The sequence below is a fragment of the Acomys minous genome, assembly GCF_964271855.1.
Source record: "Acomys minous genome assembly, chromosome: 5".
NCBI lineage: Eukaryota > Metazoa > Chordata > Mammalia > Rodentia > Muridae > Acomys > Acomys minous.
This window is the reverse complement of record NC_140494.1, coordinates 7,843,533-7,862,388: the sequence shown is the minus strand read 5'-3', so window position 1 is coordinate 7,862,388 and position 18,856 is coordinate 7,843,533. Positions and strand designations below refer to the sequence as shown.

General features: G+C 50.3%; 1 protein-coding gene across 10 annotated transcripts in view; it reads right to left on the bottom strand.

Annotated features, from left to right (window-relative positions):
• The window catches only part of PFKFB3 (6-phosphofructo-2-kinase/fructose-2,6-biphosphatase 3), an 80,288-nt gene that overhangs the window by 14,575 nt on the left and 46,857 nt on the right, over positions 1 to 18,856 (bottom strand). For 5 of the 10 annotated variants that reach the window (XM_084781498.1, XM_084781497.1, XM_084781503.1 and 2 more), the window contains exons 2-6: positions 6,764 to 6,889; positions 5,568 to 5,664; positions 3,007 to 3,073; positions 2,532 to 2,606; positions 1,613 to 1,669 (exon numbers count right to left, since the gene is read on the bottom strand). In XM_084781498.1, coding sequence (XP_084637624.1) covers positions 1,613 to 1,669; positions 2,532 to 2,606; positions 3,007 to 3,073; positions 5,568 to 5,664; positions 6,764 to 6,889 — 422 coding nt within the window. Of the gene's footprint in view, positions 1 to 1,612; positions 1,670 to 2,531; positions 2,607 to 3,006; positions 3,074 to 5,567; positions 5,665 to 6,763; positions 6,890 to 10,002; positions 10,254 to 14,800; positions 15,258 to 18,856 lie in introns of those variants that run through there. The other 5 variants (XM_084781499.1, XM_084781504.1, XM_084781500.1 and 2 more) reach the window with 5 other exon arrangements.

The following is an 18,856-nucleotide window of genomic DNA, read 5'->3' as shown; positions in this document are numbered from 1 at the left end:
GTATGTTATGTTAATTATCCAAAAAAAACCAACACATAAATATAGGTCACAAATCCCAGGACCTAATCTGCAAAACCGCCTTTAGGCTTAATCAGAGGAAGATTTCTGAACACAGGATCAAGGCCAATAGCTAACTAACTATATGAGTGAACAGGAGGCTACTACCAGACAAACTCCTAACTAAACACAGGAGTGACTAATCAATGGGGAAAATGATTTCACATCTTGCACCATCAAGTGGAACAGGGAAAATAAAACCAAAAAGAAAAGGAAAGAGAAAAACAAAACCCCACAGCAAAATTCTCTGTGAGCGAGCACTTCTGCTTCCTCGGAACTCTGAGCTTCTAACGTATGAGCTTGTTCCTTAGAAATGCTTTGCAAATATTCCCACTAACTTGGAGAAAAAGACCAACGAAAGAAGCTACAGATATTTAGTATCCCTTTAAAGGTGTATATTTTGGGCCAGGTACAGCAGTGCACACCCTTGAGTTCAAGGTGGGCCTGGGTTACACAGTGAGAACTTGTCCCCAAATAATAAACAAATAAATAAACAAATGTGTTTGTGCATGGGGTACCACCTCCTACCTATGCAAAACTGATTTTTTATAAATATGTTCTATTCTAATAGGGTTAAACTGGTAACCAGGAGTGATGTCCACACCACTATCCCAGGACCAGGGCAGGAGGACCAAGGTAGGAGGAGCCTTGCCTCAAATTCAAGATCAGCCTGCTACACAGTGTTCCAGGACACGCTGGGCTATAGTGTAAGAATCCTGCCTCAAAAACCTAACAACGGCAACAACAAAGCTGAAAAGAAAATGAGCTAAAGACATAAGAAGCTGTGGGCTGGCGGGACGGCTCAGGAGGGCCAGAGGCTTGCCACACCTCATGACCCGAGCTGGTGTTCAGGAGGGCCAGAGGCTTGCCGCACCTTATGACCCGAGCTGGTGTTCAGAGCTCGCATGGTGGAAAGAACTGACACCACACACTATCTTCTCACCAGGACACATGATCTCTTGCTATCAAGTAATAAAACAAAGGCTTAATAAAATACTGTTGCCACTGACCTTGAGTTATCGAGACACGAGACCTTTGCTTGGCACAGTGGAATTGGAGGGTGGGGGGTTGGGGGGGGGCATGTCAGTACACTCCTTCCTACATTTGGGGACTTTGTCTTTGGCATGCTGAGCCTTGAAGGCTTTGGTTTTACATAAAAGCATTCTTACCTACCTGGGACCTGGAAAGCAAAAGATGAACAGCCGGATGGCCTCCCCTGTTCGAACGGATGGGCTGTCAATCAGCCCTGGCCACTCCAGCTTCTGTCACCAGGTGAAACTACTCCCTATGTGCCTCCTTTACCTACCGTGTCCCAAGCAAGCCTGCTGCTTGTCCTCAGAGACCTGGGTATCACCTCAGGGAGTGTCCAGGTCACAGACTGTGCAATTCTACCATCCCAGCATCCATTTGAAGACACTCAACCACACATGGGGCAGAGAGCCTGCTTCTAAGGGTTTAGTTACTGCCCAGTCCCTGACCTGAGCTCCCACCAAGCCTACAAATGACCTGGCAGTGTAAGAGGCCGTACACCAACAGGGGTTCCTAACCATCTTACCATGATGTTGGAGGCCACGACAGTAGGATCGTCACATACAGACTCAATGAAAAACGCCTGGAGGAAGGAAGGAAGAAGACAGGAGTGTCAGGACAACCCCCAGAAGGCCAACTTTGATGTCGCTGTGACAGGGGAGAGGAAGCCAGCAGAGAAAGGATGGGACTGGACATGTGTACAGCAAGCTAGAAGCAGACAGGCACTGCAGGCTTCCTGTGATATGCAAAGCCTAGGTTTAAATGTGCATACGTGGGGGTGTTATCATGGCAGAGGAGGGAGACTACAGGGAGGGGCAGGCAAAAGGTAAAGGAATATGTGGACCACAGAAGCCGACTATCTGAGGAGCAGAGGAGGAGCAGCAGGTCAGCGGAAGGAAGTCAAGAGAAGATGGGAGGGCAAACAGGAACAACGTATAACGCTACACATGCACGGACATGTCCCAATAAACCCCCCCTTTTTTGTGCTTTAGAACTAGAAGCACTGTCCCTGTTCGCTAACCAAAATATTAATAAGGTGACAAAAGGAACTAGGGTATTACTCCATAAAACACCAACTTTGCATAGCCATGGCCTTTGCCCTCCCCACCCCCGACCCCCGCGGAGGGTGTGCGTGCTCCACAGTTCCCAGGTGCCCTGCCACCAGGAAGACCTTGTTTTAAGGCGGCAAAAATGTGGGCAACTGGCCACGAGCGGAGGCTCACACCTGTAACCCCAACACTTAGCAGACTGGAGCAGGGGGATTGCTGCATGTTTGAAGCTAGCGTGGGCTACACAGTGAGTTCCAAGCAAGCTGGGATAACAGAGCAAGACCCTGTCTCAACAAAAACCCGAGACAGCAAGAGGCTGATGCCAGAGCCTGCAATCAGCTACTCCCACGGTGTTTTCCTCTCTGAACTTGCTGGGGGGAGGCAGGTTTGGCTCACCTTGAAATCATTTTCTTTGGCAAAATGAAGGATCATGTGTCTCCTCTCTCTAGTAGTATTGGTGGCATCAAAAACCTGGTAGAGAGGAAGAAGTCTCAAAAAACAAAGAACAAACAAACAAAACCAGGTAATAATATTTACCCAAACCTCAAAGAATTCAGTCTGCTGTTTCCAGAAATAGGCCCTAAATTCTACCTTCCAAATAGAGTGTGCCCTATCCCCTAACCTCTCCAGAGTGGCCCCAGGCTTCCCTTCTCTCTCTCTCTCTCTCTCTCTCTCTCTGCCCAGTGCCCACTGCATAGGTTAGTGACAGAGCTATGTCCTTATACCCATCCCAAGATACATTCCTGAATCACCCGCTGCTCTGGGCCACTTGTTCCCTCAACTCTTAAGGGCAGAGGCATTTGTCCCTGTTCTTACCCCACCAGTGACTTGGGCCAGTGGGGACAGATGTGCCCTGTGTCCCCAGACTTACCGCAATCTGTCCCCCTTCTTTAGTCAGGTAAGTCTTGACGTCTCTCAGGGCAGCTAAGGCACACTGTCTGCAAACACACGAGAGGGGGAGGATGAGGTGACGGGCATGAGTCACCATGCATAGTCTTGCTCTTTAAGTTTTTAATCTTTTGTTTTTTTGTAGTACTGGGAATTGAAACCAAGGCCTTGAATATGCCAAACAAGTGCTTTACCATTGAACAGCATAGCTCCAGCTCCTTTTCCATTATAGTTCGAGCTAGGGTCTCATTAAGTTATCCAGGCTGGTCTTGAACCCTCACTGTAGCTGAGGCTGGCCTAGAACTTGCAGCCTTCCGGCCTTCTGGGATTACAGAAATGGTCCGCCTTTTGAGAACTGGTGCCAATCAAGGACAAGGGATACAGCCTACTTGGTAGAGTGCTTGCCTAAAATGCCAGAGTTTAGTCCTCAGCCCTATATAAAACTAGGCTTTGTGGTACTATCTAAAATCCTCGTACTCGGGAGGTGAAGGCTGTCGGGTCAGAGGGTCAACCTCACATAGAAAGTTCAAGGCCAGCCTCAGCTATATAAGACCCTATCTCAAAAACAAAAAAATAAAAATAAAACCTGGTGCTAGGCAGACAGGAAGGCAAACACCCATATAACATCTGCAGTAAGTATGCTAAGGCAGAAGACAGATCTGAGGGTGAGGCCAACCTGAGGTGGATAAGGTAGTGCCGAGCCAGCCAGGGTTATATAACAAGACCCCAACTTAAAACAAAACAAAACTGCCAGGTGGTGCACGTCTTTAATCCCAGCACTTGGGAGGCAAAGGCAGGTGGATCTCTGTGAATTCGAGGCCAGCCTGGTCTGCAGAGTGAGTTCCAGGACAGCCAGGGTAACAGAGAAATCTTGTCTCAAAACAAAACAAACAATAAAACCAATAGCAGTACTAATAAAATAAAAATGGCTGCCAAAGCACACCCAGAGCGCCTCACTGGACAGGACTGGGGCTGTGCCCGGCGTCAGGCTCTCCTCCCACACCCAGCTGATACCAGCACCCTGTGGCGCTGGAGAGCTGCACCTGTCACCTGCAGCTTAGGTACTCTTTGCAAATGCAAACAGATGATTTCCAATGAAAAGGACTTTGCTCATTCCTGGCACGTGGCTGCTGTTGAACTGTCTCAGGGTGGTTCCCTTTGTACTTCTGGGAGCAGAGCAGCCAGACACAGAGAGGTCCAGAGACTTGCCTTAATACTAGCTAGGCCTGATGGCCATCAGCTAAGAACCGGCCTGCAGGCTTTTTCTTCCTCTTACAGAACCCCGCTTCAAAACAAAGGAGGCCACAGTGTGGAAAGATAACTCAGCCCACACATAGTAAAGTATTTGCCCTGCAAGCACAACGACCTGAGCTGGATTCTCAGAACCTACAGGGAAGAGGAGAAGAAAGGAGGAGAAAGGAGAGAAAGAAGAGGCTGGGCGTGGTGGCGCACACCTTTAATCCCAGCACTAGGGAGGCAGAGGCAGGCAGATCACTGTGAGCTTGAGGCCAGCCTGGCCTACAAAGTGAGTCCAGGACAGCCAAGGCTACACATAGAAACCCTGTCTCAAAAAAAGAAAGGGGGAAAAAAGGGAAAAAGAAGGAGGAAGAAGGGGAGGAGAAGAAGAAACTAATTCCAGTGCCAGGGAGGTGGAAACAGGCAGAACCCTGTCGTTGGCAGCACAGTGACAGACCCTACCTCTAAAAAAAAAAAAAAAGCCTGCAGAGTTGGTTCAGTTTTGGTAGAGCACCTGCCACACGTGCATTAGGACAGGAATTTGCATCTCCAGCATTCACCCAGATGCCTGGCACTGGGGTTATAGAACAGACAAGTCGCTGGGTCTCACTGGCCAGCCAAACTAGCTCCAGGTTCACCAACAGACCCTGTCTGAGGGGCTGGAGAGATGGCTGAACAGTGAAGAGCAGTTGCTGCTCTTCCAGGACCAGAGTCTGATTCCCAGCAGCCACCCAGCAGACCAGGGGATCCAATGCCTTCCTCTGGCCTCCCAGGCACCAGGCACTAACATACATGCAAGCAAAAACAAAACTAAACACACGCACATACAAAAACAAAAAAACATACACATAAGATAACTTTTTAAAGAGACAGTGTCTCAAAAATAGAGAGGCAATAGAGAAATAGAGTCACTGTCCTCAGGCTCCCATATACATGCCCACACACCCACCCACACGCACCCACACATACACACGCCCACACACCACACACACACACACACACACACACACACACACACACACACTCACACGCACCCACACATATACATTTTATTTTAAAGTGGATAGTGCCCAAGGAACATGCAAGGTTCTCCTCAGACCTCCACACAAGCACATACAGATACACACACACAACACACACACACACACACCCACTCACATGCACCCACACATATACATTTTATTTTAAAGTGGATAGTGCCCAAGGAACATGCAAGGTTCTCCTCAGACCTCCACACAAGCACATACAGATACACACACACACACACACACACACACACACACACACTCCAAGGCACTTGAGGCTTACTTTCGGACTCTCATGGCTTCCTCGTTGTCAGGGCGGAAGAAGTTGTAGGAGCTGTACTGCTTCACGGCCTCGCGTCGATACTCTCCCACATTGAACACTGGACAGAAAAGAGAAGGTCAGCCCAGGATGAGGCACCAGGAACAAGAGGCTTCCCAACCAGAGAGAAACCAACCGACGGCTATCTGAATAAGGAATCTCATACGGAAACAGTGTGGACTTCCCAGTGCAGGCTTGTCATCCCCAGGTCACAGGCTTGTCATGCCCAGGCCAAAGGGCAGCACCCATCACTCTTACTGTACCTGAAGTTGTCTTTTAGGAACCAGATCCCAACCCAGGCCTCCCAATGTCATCAACCAGAAACAGACTCTGAGGATAACTGGAGTCCAGCCAAAAAAAAAAAAAAAAGTTGCACTGTGGGAGTAAGGAAGGAAGTCTCTCAGTTGTTAAAAGTGCCTGTCTAGCATGGATGAAACTCCAGGCTGGATCCCAGTACCAACAAAGTTGGGCATGGTGATGCATGCCTGTAATCCCAACACAGCCAGGGGGACCAGAAGCTCATTCAAGACCATTGAGCTATGAAACACTGTCTGAAAATCAGAAAGAAAGAAAGAAAGAAAGAAAGAAAGAAAGAAAGAGAAAAGGAAGGAGAGAGACAGACAGAAAAGGAAGGAGGGAGGGAAGGAGAGAGAGAGAGACAGACAGACACCAGGGTTCAATTTCCAGCCCTCACATGGTGGTTCACAATCATCTATAGCTCCAGTTCCACGGACTCTGACCCTCTCTGGCCATCTGAGGCATGAGGTGCACACGCAGTACCGTGAATATATGCAGGCAAAACACCCATACATATAAAATAACAAAAGAAATCAATTTAAAAATAAATAAGAGTCTTTTGCTTATGGTCTCCAAACATAAGTGGGTCTCACTGCCAGACAGCCTAGCCTAGTCGCTGAGCTAATTCTGAGTTACTCTTGCCATGTCTAAATTAGCTGTGCTCCTGTTAGCACACCTATGGTGATGAGGTCACACTTAATAGTCACTGCATAGCATATGTAGACCCAGAGTCAAGCACCAGTATTTAAAATGAAGGTTAGTTGTAATTACTGGAAAGCAAGATCAGACTCCATAACCAGAGACCATTGCTGTGAGCGGCCCTGCCTGAGGCAACAAGTTCCTGGCCTTCAGACCTGGCTCACCTTTTGTTGGAACACCAATCCAGTTGAGGTAGCGAGTTAGCTTCTTGGAGATGTAAGTCTTGCCCCGGGCTGGGAGGCCCACCATCACAATCACTGTTGGGGAGTTGGTGAGCTTCGGCCCACAGGCTAAAAAGACCAAGAAAGGGGGTCATCAATCAAACAGCAAAACTTAATGGACTGAGCACTGTGTCCAAAGACAGATTTTGGAGTATGGCACCAAAACTGGGCACAGTGACACATGTCAGTAATCCCAGAGCTTAAGAGACAGAGGCAGGAGGATTCAAGATGAACCTGTACTACACAGTTGAGTTCCAAGCCAGCTTGTGCTACCTTCAGGCCAGCCTGGGCAACAGTGGGAAACTGTCTCAAAGCAACAGAAAAGAATAGTGCTGAAGTTATAATGTCGTTCCACATCCCCATGCCATCTGATGACCCAATGGGACTATGTACCTCACCCCATCCTCATTTAGCGGCCACAGCCCCTGACCTGGTAGTTCAGTCCCACTTTTCAGGGAATACTGGCCATGGCAGTTCCCAACCCAAATGCACAATCAGATACAGAGGATCTGAGCCCCAGACAGGGAGTCCAATTCCTAGCAAAATAGTGGAAGAGCACTTCATGGGGGCACAAAGACGGGACCCTCACACCAGGGAGGATAAAATTAGCACTAGGAAGAGATGATTTCCCAATTCAGTATGTAAACTGAACAAACAGGTAGGAAACAGACACTGGCGAGCCACAGAAAACCAAGAGAAAAGACAACACATTTTCTAAGCTCCACAGAGAAAGAAGAGGAGGAGGAGGAGGAGGAGGAGGAGGAAGAGGAGGAAGGGGGAGGAGGAGGAAGAAGAAGAGGAGGGGGGAGGAGGAGAAAGAAGAAGAAAAGAAAGACAGAAAGAAAGAAGGAAAGATGAAAGTAGGTCAGGGACGCAGAATGCTGGGCCCCTGGCTGGGCACCATGTCTCTGCCTCTCACGCCCTTCCTGACCACCCCCTCCATCTCTCCATTCTGCTGCCAGGATCTGATGGATGCCAGGTTCAAAAGGGGCGTCTGAGGCTGCCAAGGTAGTAGCCAGTCAGAGGGTCTGAAGTAAGCTGGTCACTAAGTCCCAGGCAGGCTCCCCAGCGATGCTCTTGCTTGTGATGAATGAGTGCCCCATATATCCTCAGAATCGCACTGACACAAAACACCAGGGACAGAGGTTTTCAGAAAGCAGCCAAAAGACTCCTGCTAGACAAACTAAAGTTCCAACATTTCCCTGGCTGCCTCTTTTGCCACTGAGACTCTCGGGCGACTCCTGCATCCCGGCGACAAGTGAGCTCACAAGCCAAAGAGGCTGCCTGCCAACTGAAGCCCAGCTGGCCTTCTCCAATCCCAGACACAGGCTGCACAGCCTGCAGGAAAAGGAGGCATACCAGCAATCTAGACAGATGTCAGGTTTAGACAGAGGCTCATGGGAAGTCCAAGCATAAGGGGGACGCCGACCATGGCTCTTTTGCTTCTGGACCTGCAGGCTGGGTTTGAGTGGAAGCATGCATGACAAGCAGGGGTGTGTGTTCCCTTTGATAAGGGGGAACCGGGTGAGGAGTGTGAGGCTATCTAGTCAAGAGAATCCAGAAGCCAAAGACAGCCCTTAGGGACATTCCCCAAGGAACGCGTTCCGGGAGGCCCTGGAAAGAACAGGTTCCTAGAAGACAGAAGCTTCCATCCCTCCAGCTTCCTCTCTCCCTAATGACCTCACTGGGCCATTGCTACTGAACGCATCCAGAGGCGCCTGCAGACAGGCACCCATACATGCACGCGCACCCATATGCACATGGACTGTTTCTGTTGGAACTGTGTCCGGGATGCAGAGGCAGGAGCTGGCTGAGTTATCAGGTCAGGGGTTATGTTTATCTACTAATCATGGGAATAAATCTCCTCTGGCAGTAGACACTTTGGAAGGGGGAAACCAAAGAACAACAAAACACCGTAGGCTCAGCAGAGCTCTGCTGGACTCCAAGCACACATAAACCTCGATCCCTCCCATAGGCTCCAAGCCGAGGAGCTCAGAACAGCTGCTGAACCAGGTGTGACTTCCCTTCACACAGACTCCCCAGCACGGAAATGCACAAATGCTTCCAGATAAATCGAGTATCCCCCTCACAGCCTTTTCTTAAGCTCACAGCCTAGCTCAAGGGTCTCCCTGCCATCTGTCCCCAGGTTCTTTTCTTCAGACTTTTTTTTTTTTAATTTAAAACCACTGAAAAGGGGACACCAACCATAACCCCGTACCCTAACCATACCACTCCCTGGATCCAATCCTTAACTCTGCTTTCTTCCAACATCCAACTCAACATACTGCATTCAACATAGGATTTTTCTAAGACAAACAGACCTAATGTCTCTTTTCTTTTCATGTAAATTTTTGTTTGTTTGTTTGTTTGTTTTTCAAGACAGGGTTTCTCTGTGTAGCCTTGGCTGTCCTGGACTCACTTTGTAGACCAGGCTGGCCTTGAACTCACAGCGATCCGCCTGCCTCTGCCTCTGCCTCCGAGTGCTGGGACTAAAGGTGTGCGCCACCACCGCCCAGCTTAAGCAGGTGTTTTGTTGTTGTTCTTCTGGCTTATCGTTTAGCAGCAAAACTTACGTTATCAACTAAAATAAGCATAAAGGAGAACACAGATGGTCTGCTATAAAGTGTGATGGTTAAATCTCCACTTGTCAGCTCGGTTAGATTTAGAATCACCATGGAAACACGCCCCTGGGGTATCCGTGAGAATGGTTCCAGTCTGGGTAAACTGAGGCGGGAAGCTCCACTCTGACTGTGGGTGGCACCATTCCATGGGTGTGGTTAGGCCCCAAATAAAGAAGGGAGCTGAGCATCAACATTCAAATCTTTCCGCTTCCTGCTTCCTGACTGCAGATGCAAAGTAGTCAACAACTTCACATACCTGTTACCACTATTTTCCGGCCACAGACTAAACCCTCAAAAAAAAAAAAAAAAAAAAAAAAAAAAAAAAAGTAAAAACACTTCCTCCTATACAGCAATGAGAAAAAAAAAAAACAATATATGGGGAAAGAGGTCATTGTCTAGTGACAGCTAGGCCCATTTGGCTGTTTGGGAGATTCAAACTAATTGTGCTGTCCCACAGTCAAGGCCATGGTTTCTTAAGTAAGATTTGCAGAAAACCACCATGTCACATGAGCTGAGCCAGCACTCCACAATGTCATCCAACAGGCTTATTTGCTCACATACTCATGAGACCAGCACTCTGGATGCCCGGTGGGAAGGACGACATGAGGACACACTGAGGTCAGCATTTCTGGGGAGCACCACTGAACTCAGACTCCCTTGCCGTCGGACGAGTCCCCCCATTGTTGGTTCTTATTGCAGTCTTGCTACTTGTGACAGCTTCCTGCAGGTAAACCAGAAGACCAGCTGGTGAGCTATAGGAAAACGTGACTCAGGAGGGAATTATGGGAAGAAAAAGTGTGGTAATTAACTGTCCCTCCCCCAGCCCCCAAATTCAACAGTGCTTGTCTATTATGGCTAGGTTGAGAGGCAGAGACACTCCTGGGTCCTAACTTCAACTCTTATTTCTAGATGAAGTGGTTAATATTGCCAATACCATGTGAGCAAGCGGAGGCATTGAGACAGCGGACCTCAACATCCCAGCCTCTGATACCCAGAACTTATTTTCTGAAAATATACTTGGGAAGATCCTTTGCTGTGGTGCCCACACCTCTTCCACTCTTGGGTCTACCCGATGCTTTGCAAAATATTAACATTAGAAACGGATGCCAGCGTGTGAATTATGCTTCCTACAAGCTCAAGGAAAAAAAAACCACGGAAGAATATGTTTAGGAAAGACACAGACTGCTATGAACCCCAAAGGGACCCATCTCCACAACTGTCTAAGAGAACCTAGACTGGGCCTTTCTGAAGGAAGCACCTCAATCTACCTCCATCAAGCAAGGGCAGAATGAACTGTACAGAAGACCAACTCTGAAATTATAGGTCAACACTAAGATCACACTAAGATCTCTTTGAAAATGGGCTTAACCTGCCTGGCCCCCAGAATGTCATAAACACCTGCACAGAAGGCAATGCATGCCACATGGGCGTTCACTAGATGAAAGGCAGTTCTCCTGGCATCATTGGGTCAGCCTGAAGCACCCTCCAGGTCTGATGAGATAATAGAAAGAGTTTGCCTCAGCAGAGTGGGCTCAGGGATGTGGGGAGCAGGGAGACTACAGCCCTCCTTCACAGAGTGTGCACACATTGCTTACCATGTGCCTTTGTCTCCTAATATCTAATTAATCTGATGCCCAATGAATGGACTTGACTGAACCAACCCCACATCTCCGCCACACACTATGATGGGGTATCTTGGTGACTCTATGATAACTTTTGGAGGTAATAGCTGTGCTCAGCACGCCAAAAGTCCAGGTCAGAGTTCAAAGCCAGGCCTCACCACCAGCATGGATCTTGGACACAGTCATCTTTTGGTGTCTCCCTTTCCTTTTCTGTACAACAGTAGAATGCTTAAGACATACCCACCTTCCATCACATGCAAATCCTAACCAAAGATAAACTGGTGTCTTACTCCTATGTATTCGGGGAAAAATTAAAAGCTGAAGGCTGGCGGGATGGCTCTGAGTCAAGGTGCTTGTCTCCCAAGTCTGAAGACGACTTCAGTCAGGTCTCTAGAACCCACTTAAGAACAGGAGAGCGCCAACTACAAAGAGCTGTCCTCTACCCTCACAGGGATGGCTCACTGCCCAGGTATATTAAATATGCAAAGATAGCCTACTGTAAATTCTGAGGAAACTGGGGTTTCAAGTGTGTGAGAAGACCCTACTAAGTGGCAGGCTGTAGACCTTCGGCGCAGAGAACAGGGCAGCAAGCTCTTGATGGGTTAAGCTCATTTGCAAATACAGTAAAGTGTCCCTAAATGGTGGCGTAACAGTGGCCGCTTCCAGTTTTGCAAGAAGCACTTACCACAACATTGGTAAAGAAACCTGACACCCAATTCCTGTGCTTCACTGGCAGACATATCCAGCAGAGCAGTGTTGTTTTAATTTCAGAAAGGCTATGGAGACCAGGCTAGCCTTGAACTCAGAGATCTGCCTGCCCACCCCTCACTCTTGTGTGTTAGGATTAAAAGTGTGCAATACGACACCTGGCCTTTGGTATCTGTTTGTGGTTTATGATTATTCCTTTAGTTTTATCTGGACAATTTTCTCCATGCCCTCTAGTAATAAGGCTCCATGGAGCTGCCTGCCAGCCTATAAAGTGGAGACGGCATGTAAAGATGCTAGCAGGGCTGGAGCTGTACGTGGCACCTCTGCGACCGATCTCGGCATTCACAAAGCCCTGGGCTCAGTGTCCAGCACCAGGTGATCCAGGCGTGGTAGCGCACATGTGTAATCTCAGCATTTGAGAAGAGAAGGCAGAAGGACTGGAAGTTCATAGTCATCTGCACACCATAGTGAGTTGAAGTCAGACGAGGTCTGAAAAAAGTAATAAATTTAAAAAAAAAATTTAGGTGAATAAAAATTCACAAAATAGGCTGGGTGTGGTAGGTCGCAACTTTAGTCCCATCTGAGTTGAGGCCAGCCAGTCTATAAGGTTCCAAGACAGCCGGGACCATGGAAAGAAAAAGAGAGAAGAAAAGAAAAGAAAAAGAAAATTCACAAGTCTCAATGTCAATCAGTACTCCATTGCAGCAAGAAACAAATTGATCATAGGGAAGAGACCACTTAAAACATGGATGTTCGCTGGGCGCAGTCCGCACACCTTTAATCTCAGTACTTGGGAGGCAGAGGCAGGCGGATCACTGTGAGTTCAAGGCCAGCCTGGTCTACAAAGTGAGTCCAGGACAGTCAAGCCTACACTGAGAAACCCTGTCTCAAAAAAATAATTAAATAAAAAATGGATGTGAGTTAAAAATTCCTGGCTGCAGACATTTGTGAAGGAATGTGTCTGAGGCTACACCCCAGTATCATACACAAGAATTCCAGAAGTGGGTGAGTTGGCCATCTTAATCTGTCGGCTTTGGGTATGGACACCCTAAGCGCTGAATGGTTCTGACAGCAATTCTTTGCAAATCTCCCAACTCCGTGAGAGACGTGCAAGCTCCTGGAGTCTAATGATTGGGTTCTGAAGCCAGGAGGCGGGACAAACACAGCTGCACTGTGATGCCCCTCAACAGTACGCCTGAGTCAGCTGAACTCAGAATCTTTGAAAAAAGCTGCCAAGGTTCATGTATGCATGCAACCACTTGGCTTTACACATACATATAAAACCAGCTCTTAATTTGTGTGACCAATTTAAATTATTAAAAAAAAAAAAAGAGGGGGCCGGGCGGTGGTGGCACACATCTTTAATCCCAGCACTCAGGAGGCAGAGGTAGGCGGATCTGTGAGTTCAAGATCAGCCTGGTCTACAAAGAGAGTCCAGACCAACCAAGGATACACAGAGAAACCCTGTCACGAAACACGGGGGTGGGGGTGGGGTGGGGTGGGGGAGGGGCAGAGGGGGTGGGGGTGGGGGGGGGGAAGCCTGATTAAAAAGTACATAAGGAGTGGGTGGTGGTGCAAACCTTTTATCCCAGCATTCGGGAGGCAGAGGCAGGCGGATCACTGTGAGTTCGAGGTCAGCCTGGTCTACAATGTGAGTCCAGGACAGCGAAGGCTACACAAAGAAACCTTGTCTCAAAAAGACACACACACACACACACACACACACACACACAACACAAAAGTACAGAAGGGGTAAGTGGTCTAAAATTGGCCTTGGCCAAGACCAGTTTTCCCTGTTCTGTTTTTTGTTTTTGTTGTTGTTTGTTTGTTTGTTTTGTCTATTTGGTTTTTCGAGACAGGGTTTCTCTGTGTAGCCTTGGCTATCCTGGACTCGATTTGTAGACCAGGCTGGCCTCTGCCTCCCGAGTGCTAGGATTAAAGGCGTGCACCACCACCGCCTGGCTTCTGAGTTTTTGGTTGGTTAGTTGGTTTTGTTATTTATTTATTGGACAGGGTCTGCTGTGTAGTCCAAAAGAGCAAAGAAGACCTGTCTTGGGGACAGAGTTCCACCAAAGCCCTCAGATCCCGTTAAGACCCGGGGAGCTCTCTCATACTGCACCACAAGGAGGCTGTGGTCCGATCAGCAGGAAAGCCAGTGACTCAGACCTACAAAGCTGCAAGAGACCTGTCATGTCCTGTGATGACCACCCTGAGAAACGTGGCAGCAGAGAAACCTACCCTGCAGCCTGGGGCCCCAGGGTGACGGGAAACCACCTCCCGGTTTTGCCAGTGGATTCCGTGGTTACAACTGAAGCTACAAAAAGTAGTCTAAGCACCGTGCCCACTGGGCAGTTCACTGCTGTCTACCCCCATGGGCTCCTGGGCACGCTGCCTGGAACGGAAGCATCGCCTTAGAGCAATTCCACCAGCCCTTCCCAGAGGCTCTTCTTCCCAGCTAGGGATGGAACTGAACAAAACCTTCCCAAGTCGTTTACCGACAGCAACAGGTGGGGCACGAAGGCAAACTGCCAGCAAATTCCTTGCTCCCGTAAATGCGCCGGTGAAGCACCACCGGCGTGCAGTCACCTACCCATAAACTATCCCTAAAGCCAAGAGGCTGAAGTCACGGGAGTGAGGGTAAAGGTGGAAATACACAGAGGTGCAGAGATCCGAGGGAGAGAAAGGAGATCCAAAGGAAAGGGGCGTTGGTGTGGGCGACCGCGCCCCTGCTGTAGTCAGCCGGGGTTGACTCTCCAGGCTCAGGGAGGCGCTGTCTCCAGTCTCAGGCCGGGCCGAGCACGTTGGAGATCTCCGGAGCCACAGCGCCCCTGTAGCCCAGCCTAGGAGACACAGCCCGCCGCCACCCCCGCCTCACCCGGCCGGCCGGCACGAGCGCGCTTCCCGCACAGAGGGGAACCGGCACAAAGCCGCCGCACGCACACACAATGGCCGGGCTCCGCACGCGGCGCAGCCTGCAGCCTAGACTCCCCCATCCCCCGCCCCGCAGCCCCTCGCGCAGCTGCACTCACATCTGGGCAACGAGGGTCGGTGATCGACAGGCACCCAGATCTTCTGCACCCGGCTCTGGGTCAGTTCCAAAGGCATCTTCGTAGCTGCGCTCGGCGACCCGCCACCCCGAAAGGAGAGAACTCCGACTTGGGGAGAGGTGAGCAGCTGCAGATCGCCCCCACCCCCGGAACAAAGGACAGGAAGGGTGCGTCCGCCCGCACGCGGCTGGGCGCTCCCTTGGAAAAATGTGCTTTGTGCGAAGTCTCGGGAGGGTCGCCTGAGCGGAGGCACGAGACGGATGAGATCCGCGCGGACTGGCGGCTGCCTGCACCGCGGGCTGGTCGACTCTGTTCAGAAGCTCAGGGACGCTCCAGCGCAGTGACAGCCACGCTCCAGCCACCCAACACTTGCCACTTGCTCCTCTCCTGTTCTATCGGGATGCCACACGCGCCGCCCGGCCTTTTAAGATCTGACCGGTAGCGCGGCGCGTCAGCCTTTGGGCGGGCCGCATTCTTTGCGTCCCAGCCCCCTTTCACGTGGAGAGAAGGGTGGGCAAGGCCGAGAGACAGCCTGTTGCCGCCCCCTGCGGGCGGGCGAGGGCAGCACGCTCTGCTCCGGCAACTCGGCCTGGCTCTTTCATCCTCTCCTCTAAACCTATTCCCTACCAGCGCCAGGCACGGAGTCCCCAATAATTACAGTTACTTTCCTCACCTGTACTTGGGACAGAGCAGCGACCTGATAATGTCCAGGGTGGCGTGTTGACAGTCCTCCACCCCATCGCCCCCGCCCCCACACAAAACACACACGAGCAGAGGGTGCTATGTAAAAGCATCTTCCCCGTTCGAACTTTCGAGCAGTGGGGCCCCACACCTTGCATCACAGTTACTAGCTTTGGGGGCTGGCACAGTCCAAGTGAAGACCCAGGTCAGAACTGCCTCCTCCTGGTAACACCTTTGCGTCATCACCCACTATGTCCCCTGCCACTGCCACCTTCGGGCACGGGCACGTTATTTTTTCTCAATCCCCTGGGAACCAATGCTTAAGCAAAGAGTTGCTACCCTTCACCCAAAGTCTTGTGGTGCTAGGCACTTGGAGGGGGCAAAAAAGTAAAGGAGGCTCAAAAAAAAAAAAAAAAAAAAGGAACTTGGGCGTGGAAGGAGCCGTTGTATCTTCGTTAACATGGGCTGTATTCCATAGACCTTTCTCTCTGCAAGTAGTGAATTAAAAGTACAGCCCACTGCCCCCTCCACCGTCGAATTATAAACCCTGACATAGCTATCGGATGCAGGGGGCAGGGGGGAGTGCCAGATCCTAAATTCATGCCCCCCCGCCCCCACCCCGCTGCACACCCTGCTCCTTTTTGTTTGATATGAACGTGCCCTTGGCGGATTTTTGCGTCTTGCAAAGCCTGACGATACATGACAGGCATGCAGTGAACTGCCAGAAGCCATTTACTCAGTGACAATCTAGGGATCTTTTTGCCCGGAGACCGCTGCCTGGGCGCCCGTGGAGGCATGACACTTTAAATGTGATTTTAGCCAGTGAAGCCTCAGCACCGAAGCGCTCTGCCCTGCCCTGCCTAGCGGCGAGCCGCACACGTCGCGATGAAGCTGGGCTGTGATTGGAGGCGCTCGCGGAACCCCACACTGCAGTGGAAAAGTCTGTGCAGAGGCTGCCACACGTCGCGCACGTCCTGCATGCTCTGCTGGGAGGGCGCCGGCTCTCCGGCGGCGGCGGGCGCAGCTGCTCTGCTCCCAACCCAGCCCGCCCCGCCCGGAGCCTCCGCCTTCTCTAGGAGTCTGGCGAGCCCAGGGGATCTGGAGCTCAGAGAGTTGCCCACCTGGCAAGTAGCCTTTGGGAACCTGCGAGCTCTGACCCCCCGTTCCCGCACCTTTCTCTCCCGCACCACCCTCCTCAGAATTTGCCCCCCAACCTCAGGACAGCTTTGCTGACCGCCTGGCTTTCTGTGCCCCGGCAGCTGTTCAGAAACCCAGTGCATTGCATTTGAACTTGTTTTTCTGCAGAGAGAGCAAATGCCAGAGGTGACACCCTAGAACGCCCAAGGGAGAGTCCTGTTCCACTCCTGAAATAAGAGTGGGCTGACTAGACAAGGAAAACATCTGGTATTCATGTCTCCAGAAGGGTTCCCCTCAGGATGAGGCGCAGGTGTGGGGGGTTGGGGGATAGAGGATGAAGGTGCACCCCTGCCAGGAGACACCCCCCCACACACACACACACCTCTTTCTGGCTCTCCAGCAACCATAGTGCACCGGGACGCTTGTTAAGTTTCCACTAGGTTTTTGGGGGCGGGGGGTGGGGGGTGGGAGGTTGCTTTGTTTGAGACAGGGTTTTCCTATGTAGCCTAGGCCCGCCTCAAACTTGCTCCTTTCTCAGCCTGGTAATGCAGGCCCGCGCCACCCCCCAACTGCCGACTTGAGATTTTTGCACACATCTACAAGCCAGGCGAAGTGGCCAGTGTCATTCCTTCACTTCAAAGCATCGGAACCGATTTCTGGAGGAACATAGTGGAAACCGCACAGGAGAAGGCCAATTTATTTTTGGTTTTGTTTTTTGTTTTTCGAGACAGGGTTTCTCTGTGTAGCCTTGGCTGTCCTGGACTGGCTTTGTAGACTAGGCTGGCCTTGAACTCACAGCGATCCACCTGCCTCTGCCTCCCGAGTGCTGGGATTAAAGGCGTGCACCCCCAAGGCCGGGCAGGAAGGCCAGTCTTTAGTTATCTTTGATCATATGTTTAAATCTCTTGATTTGAGGTCAGCCCTCAAGGCAGGAGGCAGCTAAGCATTCTCAGATGGGGCGCTTCCCCTGCCTGGGGTCCAGAAAAAGACGAGTTCTCCCGCCACTTCTGCCACCCCACAGGAAAGAGAAGTCAACTTAAACGCTTTAGGGTTCCAAATACCTAGGTATATATGGAGTGTGGGGCACACAGCTGGATTCAGGCTTGGTTGTTGTTGCTGTTGTTGTTGTTGTTGTTGTTGTTGTTGTTGTTGTTTGGGGTTGGGTTGTTGTTCATTTGTTTGGTTTTTCAAGACAGGGTTTCTCTGTGTAGCCTTGGCTGTCCTGGACACACTTTGTAGGCCAGGCTAGTTTTGAGCTCACAGAGATCCACCTGCCTCTGCCTCCCGAGTGCTGGGATTACACAGGTACTTGCCATCTCGCCGGACTGAATCCACCCTTGTTTCTGGGGTCATTTGAAGCTGTCAGCTTGCAACGACAAGGAAATGAGAGTCCTTACGGAAGGTAAAATTGCTTCCGTACGATACTCCGTAGAAACAACTTGGTTGCAACTATATCCAAAACTCACCTCCTTAGGTTTGCGGTTTAGACCTCCTCCCAACTCCTTGCCGAGTTTGGCTAAGACACTCTTATCTTTACCTCAAACGTGGCCCCCTAGGGCCTTACTCACTCCCAGGCCCCCAAGGTGGATGTTAATGAGCTCAGCCCTTCAGAAGACACTGCCAAGAACCAAACATTCTCTAAGGTGGTGTTCTAGGCAGGCGGCTCCAGCCAGCTGGGCTGACTGACAACTTCCTGTAGATTCTGAGTTACAATCTAGACCCTGTTAAAGCCAAAAGAAAGTACTGAACAATCTAGTCCACATCCACAGCCCTCTACCCCTTGTCTGCAGGAAGGAGTAAAGGGAAGATTGGAGATTAGAAAGGTCAAGGAATCAAGTAGAGGCCTGAGGAGGAAGCAGTCAGGAAGAAGGTTTGCTGCTGGTGGCTGTTCTGTTTTGTTTTAGAAACAGAGTCTCATGTAACCCAGGCTGGCTTGGACTCCATAGTTGCCAAAAGATCACAGGTGTGAGCCATCACGCCTGCTTTATCTGGTTGCTGAGGGCTGAACCCAGAGTCTCATGCATACTTGGCAAGCACTCCACCAACTGAGCAACATCCCAGCCCTGTGTGACAGTGTGCCCACATGTATGTGATGTTGTGTGTGTGTGTGTATGTGATGTTGTGTGTGTGTGTGTGTGTGTGTGTGTGTGTGTGTGGTGTAGTATATCATGGCATGTATGTGTGGTGTGTAGTATGTGAGGGTGTGTGTGGTATGTAGTG